Source organism: Paramormyrops kingsleyae, chromosome 20 (assembly GCF_048594095.1).
Source record: "Paramormyrops kingsleyae isolate MSU_618 chromosome 20, PKINGS_0.4, whole genome shotgun sequence".
NCBI classification, from domain to species: domain Eukaryota; kingdom Metazoa; phylum Chordata; class Actinopteri; order Osteoglossiformes; family Mormyridae; genus Paramormyrops; species Paramormyrops kingsleyae.
The window spans coordinates 5726704-5732465 of record NC_132816.1 but is presented as its reverse complement, the minus strand read 5'-3'; the positions used below and the strand labels follow the sequence as shown (position 1 = coordinate 5732465).

The 5762-nt window shown below is 46.7% G+C and overlaps 1 protein-coding gene across 3 annotated transcripts; it reads left to right on the top strand.

Annotated features, from left to right (window-relative positions):
- The first annotated feature begins 672 nt into the window (after nt 1-672).
- On the top strand, nt 673-4654 carry LOC140581323 (speedy protein A-like). 3 transcript variants are annotated; one of them, XM_072703717.1, is made up of 11 exons: nt 673-840; nt 1487-1657; nt 1856-1914; nt 2001-2086; nt 2242-2413; nt 2687-2888; nt 3265-3322; nt 3601-3725; nt 3872-4003; nt 4194-4307; nt 4432-4654. In XM_072703717.1, the coding sequence occupies exons 2-9, from the start codon at nt 1489-1491 to the stop codon at nt 3979-3981; spliced, it is 981 nt and encodes a 326-aa protein (XP_072559818.1). In that variant the 5' UTR covers nt 673-840; nt 1487-1488; the 3' UTR covers nt 3982-4003; nt 4194-4307; nt 4432-4654. The 3 variants fall into 3 exon arrangements, with proteins under 3 accessions (XP_072559818.1, XP_072559816.1, XP_072559817.1); XM_072703715.1 differs by having other exon boundaries at nt 3598-3725; XM_072703716.1 differs by lacking the exon at nt 673-840 and adding an exon at nt 891-1166 and having other exon boundaries at nt 3598-3725.
- Nucleotides 4655-5762: the final 1108 nt, after the last annotated feature.

Sequence of the window (5762 nt, the reverse complement as noted above, 5' to 3'; positions counted from 1 at the left end):
TGGTCTGCCCTGTGTTACAGTCTGATCATGCGTACCCTGTTTTTGGCCCCCTGTGCTCCTTTTCCTTTCGCCTTAATTGCCGTTTTGTCTAAATAAAGCCCCTTTTGATTTTCCCCATGTTTCTTCCCGCTATGTGACAATCTCTCTGCCGGCCACAGAATTTGAATCCGTGACCTTCTGATCACAAGTACAGCATCCTCACCCACTGTACCACAACCGAGTCTGATAACAGCGCCATCAGGCAACACATTAACAAAAAATCTTTTTACCTCCTGTACAAGCAGTTTAAAGTCTATTCAGAAATTGAAAGTTATGCAACAAATAGCAAGATTGCCATTAACTTTACTACTAACTTTATATTTTGTGTTCAAAACGTCAGTCATAAGATGAAACTGTATAAATTTAAATGTCAATCAAAAATCTAAACTTTTTATATCTAAAATGCAAAAACGACGTGTACATAGGGTAACCACAATGACTTGCTTTAATATTAGATGCAATTAACCTATCAAAAGGTGAATTTAATTAGTAAAACTACATTTAAGATATAGAAAGGCAATACTTATTACTAATATGGGGAACAGCCTATCAGGATCACAAATATTATTATTATTTATTTTTGATATATAGCGCGTCGCGGGCCGTTGCCATGGATACAGTTGCGGGATTCGAACATCACCTGTGGCAAAGAGCACTGAGGAAACATTTACCTGCGCAGAGATTGCGAAAGATTGAGAGAACGACATTTGAGCGAAACAACGACATTTGAGCGAAACAACATCTACAAGAAGAAGATACAGATCAGTGAGGTTGAGCGGGATTCCCTGCGATCACCAAAAGGTACAGTGATCATCTCTGAAAGCGCCTCGCTTCGCTGGGGTCAGCTCTACAAAGTGGGGCGCGTTTGGTTCCTACCGCCTGCCCGGTGCCCGTATTCGTTATTTTGCTCTTTTTAAAAAATGTAAAATATCAGTGTAAAGAGTAAAGTGTTTAAAGGTTTTATTAATGAGAAATTAGATCCTTTCATCCAAATCGAGTGTTTAATACAAAAATTACTCAGTCAAATACTCCGTTTCGTCAAAGTTTTCATGTCATTTTTTTTACTTCAAGACCGTCAGAAAGAAGAAAACTAAACATTCTTTCACAACAAGCTCCTTGCAGTTAAAGTAAGCTTTCAGCAATGTGTTCTTTATGTCATGTCATAATATTCATCTGAAGGTTGAGCTTAATTAGCGCGAAATTCGAGGTTTACTACGTATATTGCTACACCATAGTATTACGTTTAATCAGCGCGGGAAAAAAAACCCAACATATTTGTCTCCAATTTAAATACAAACATTTTGTAATAGGGGATGTTAGCCAGTTAGCTGCACCACGTGACTCACCTGCTTTACAACCCAAGCCGGCATTAGAACACAGGTCGGCTAACACCTTGTCAGTGCGCCCCCTAACGGAGTTACCCCACTGCCTCCGCGCTGCTCCGCAGGGATGGCGAGTTGCACGCACTTCAGGCGCCAGCACCTCATTCAGCAGGAAGCACAAGATCCGTCCAGGCAAGACTGCAGCGGCCCAGAGCAGCAGGAGGAATCCCTGACATGCTGGGGTCCCTCCATCATCGTGGAGCAGCAGGAAATGGCTGCTTTCTTCACACTGCTAGGTGGGTTAGATTAGTTCCAGCGTGAGGAAGAGCTTTAAATTATCTTTTAAATCTGCTTTTATGTAATGAAAATATAACATCAAAATAAAATGCATTTCATTACAAGTACAGTATATGTGCCTGCTTTATGTATACTGGATGAATTCAAATATTGAAAAAAATGTATGTAGTACTAAAATTATTTCATGATGCCCTCAGATGATGATCTGATCCAGGATTTCCTCTGCATGGACTCCTGCTATAAGATGACTGACAAGGTAACTTTAATGCATTGGTTTTGCTACATTAATCACTGTAAGCAAAGCAGAGACGACTTTATCCATCCCTTTGCTCTTCATCTCAGTACCTTCTGGCGATGACCTTCGTCTACTTCAGGAGAGCTCACTTCACTCCTAGTGAGCAGACGAGGATGAACTTCTTCATCGCCCTGTAAGTGACGGCATGCTATGGTGGGCAATATAGATGAATGTTAAAATAATAAGAAAAACAATTTCCTCCATCAGCATGAGGATAAGTCTTGGATGAAACTGTTGGAGGTCAGCCAGCTAATGGATCTTGGAATAGTGAATTCTTCCTCTCCCCAGCTATCTTGCTAACATGATGGAGGAGGAAGAGATGGGAACCAGGTTCGAGATCTTCCCCTGGGCCTTGGGTGAAACCTGGAGAAGTCAGTTTCCCACCTTCCTCAAGAAGAAGGACCAGCTCTGGGCACGGATGGAGTACAGGACTGCTGTCAGCCCCCGCTGCTGTGAGGAGGTACAGTATGTTGTCTGATCTTTAATACAAGTAAATGACATTAATCTTCAGCCACCATGAGGCTTGAAATGTCTCAGAGCAGAGGGAAGGGTTTCTCATCATTAATGACCTTTTCTGTCTTACTGTAACTTAAGCTAAGCTAAGGGCTGTTTGCTCACTGTTGTCTTTGGGGGCAGATACCAAATGACTGTTATCATAAGTGGTGTTTGTTGCTGGTGTCGCAGTGAGTCACGTTCTGCCATCTGATCCCTGTATGTCCGTGTCCCCATGCAGGTGATGGCCATCGTACCCTCCCACTCTCTGTGGAAGCGGGAGCGCCCCGAACATCACAGCGGGGCTCAGCGGCACTACGACAGGGAGGGCCTTCAGCGGCCCCGGGGCCCATCTGCTGCACCCATCGCCTGCACGCTCTGCGACAGGAGGACCATCCAGACCCAGGAACCTTGTGCTTCTGAGCACGCAGGGAGCCCAGAGTGTAAGTATGAGCTCTAAATGCCAGTTTTTCTGTAGTGCATAGCCTGTCAGTTTTTATGCATTGCAACTTGATCCAGTTATTTACTTTTAGATTTACATTAGTCTTCCCAGAATTGTTGTCACTGAGCACTTTTCTTAAATTTTATTAAAAAGTTACATTTTACGTTCATTGTACATTTTGCAATCCATCTATTGGTTCATTGAGATTTTCCCCAGTTCCTTGTTCGCTGTCTTGTGTGGACCTCTCAGCCATTAATGAGCCTATTACATTTTACTGAAACATAGAGAGCAGAGCTACAGGTCAAAGTCTTAGCTCAGTCTAGCAGGCCTAGAGACACTTAGCATCAGTATTTACTGTTGTCTGCTACGTTTTTCAGCCAGCGCACAAGGCGGAGAAGCAGAAGAGGATGGAGCCCTGGTCCGGATCAATGAAGAGTAGGTTCTTCTTGGGTAGAATGAAAACCTGCACACACAGCCTAATCGTGTGCTTTAATTCATTACTCCTACAGATGTGCTATACTGAGTATTTCAGGTATATCGTGGTTGTTCATCCCTGCATCACATGTATTCTATTCCAGCACATTAACTGTAAATCACAATACCTTGTTTGGAAATGATGGTCTTTGGCGCCAATTATGGTAACATCAAGACATCTGTGCAATTAAGAGCAGAAACTTCTAGCTATTAATGGTGATCCTTCTCTCTCTCAGAAGAAGAGGCTCAAAGCGAACATGGGATGGACAGCTGAAGGACCACAGTTGCTGCCCAGATCCACTGGAAGGTCCAAGTCATCCTGACCCTAGAGGAAGGCCTCAGGACCTTGGATTTCCCTCTGGGGGTAAGATGTCATATTAAATTTTATATTAAGTGGTTAAAATGGGTGGATGAAATTGACTGAAGGTGCAGGTTGCAAAAACGACAGGAAGTTAAACGTACAGATGAAATGTATGCTAACGATTGCCTTCCTGTATATGCTAATGCCAGGCAGGTCAGGCGTGCTGCAAGTCAGGAGGGTCACCATGGAAACGACGGTCCAGCCTTTTGGTCTTGCAGCACACGTTGGAGCCCTCGTTCCAGGCTGCATCATTATATAGCCGGGAATATTTTATGATACAGGTGAGGCACAAAAGTACAACGTTTTCAGTAAGAGTTTGATTCTTGTTATTGTGTGATACAAAAAATGGATAGTTTCACTTATTGCCCAGGAAACCTCATTTGTAAATAAAGATATTTTTTTGCAGCACGCTGTGTAACAGGTGTCACGTTTTCGGGTTTCTCTGTGAGTGTCCTGGTTTCTGTGTTGCAGCCCCATTTCTGGATCCCTGCTTCCTGGTCTGGGTTCTCCAGTGTTCCGGGGCTCCGTCTGCCTTCCTGGGGACCTCAGCCAGTCATTGGTCCCCTGTTGCCACGCCTCCCCCTTGTAAGAATGCCAGCACCTGCCTTGCTTTCAATAAAAACACAGACAGACCTCACATTCAGTGTGAGCTATTCTTGCTCCCACATGTGGTCACATACTGAGCATTAACTCTCTGTCTGTCATGCAGCCCTGATCCAACCTGCCCTGCGTGCTCCAGTCGCAGCTCATCAACTCGTCTGCGTAGGATTGACCCTTCTGACTTCCAGACCGTCCAGCTACTCAACTGTGAGTATGCTTCTGTCTATGACAACCTTAACAACCTACCAAGCCCAGATCTTAAGCATAATTTTATTTTTTTAAAGTTACAGTGTAAAGATATTCAATCTCAGTGTGGCCACTCTGATCTCACCCGCCCTTTTTTTTTTTTTAGTTTTTTAATTGTACTCATAGAATTTTATAAAATTGAGTCCTCTCATGGGGGGGGGGGTTCACTTCGTATTGGGCCTTCCTTCAGTCATCCTGCAGTGTCGGGGGGGGGGGGGGTAGTGTGCCGGGACGCTGCGGAGGGCGGCAATCCGTCCTGCCAGGGGGTGGGCTTGGGGGGCTGGGGCCCCTCTGGCGTGTGGGGGCCCTCCGCCTTGGGGGGGGGCGGTGGGCTCCCGGTTGATGGGGCCCTTTGGCCCTTGACCCGCTTGCCTTTTTTTTATATATATACTGTATAGTCACAGTACCAGTGTGGCTGAGTTCAGAGTGGCCACACTGGGATTGAATATCTTTACACTTACACTCAATTTAAAATAAAGTTGTCCTCCGAAGAGGGGGGGTGGTGGTGGGCAAAAAAAAATAAAACAGCTTTTTTCCCCCCAAGTAGTTCTACTATTGAACAGTCTGGCCCCTCCCAGGCTAAGACTGGATTTTCTCTGTTTGCCGGTGGGTCTGGGGTTTTCCCGTCCTTGGTTGCTAGTTGTGGTCCCATCAGGCATGGTGGGGCGGGACTCTTCCGGTCTGCGCCTGGGGGGGGGGGGGGGGGTCCCCTGCTGCTGGGTTGCCTGTGGCGCCCCTGAGCACCCTGGTTGGCCGCCCCTGCCGGCTGTGCGGGGTCGGGGATGGGGACTAATCGGGACCAGTCGTGGTTCTGGTTCCGGTGCGGGGGGGGGTCCACTCCTGGCACGCCCTTATTGCTCCCCTGGGCCCGACACCACATTTCACACAGCACTAGGGCCTTGAGGGGCAGTGGGGAGGTGCGCTGAGACACTGCCCCTCAATTTCTACTTGCATGTTAGACACCACATGACATTAGGGCTGAGGAGGTGGGTTGAGGCAGGTGGGGCTCTGCCGTCTGCCAGCGGGGGGGGGAGGTGCCCGTGCCTCAACTGCTCGCCCGTTTTTTGCACTTTAGTCTTATACACAGTCCATACTACATTAGAGCCTGGGGGTGCAGGGAGGGGGATGAGGAGCTCTGCCATCTGCCAGCGGTGGGGCCCTCGTACCTGAACTGCACCCACTAACTTGAATGCA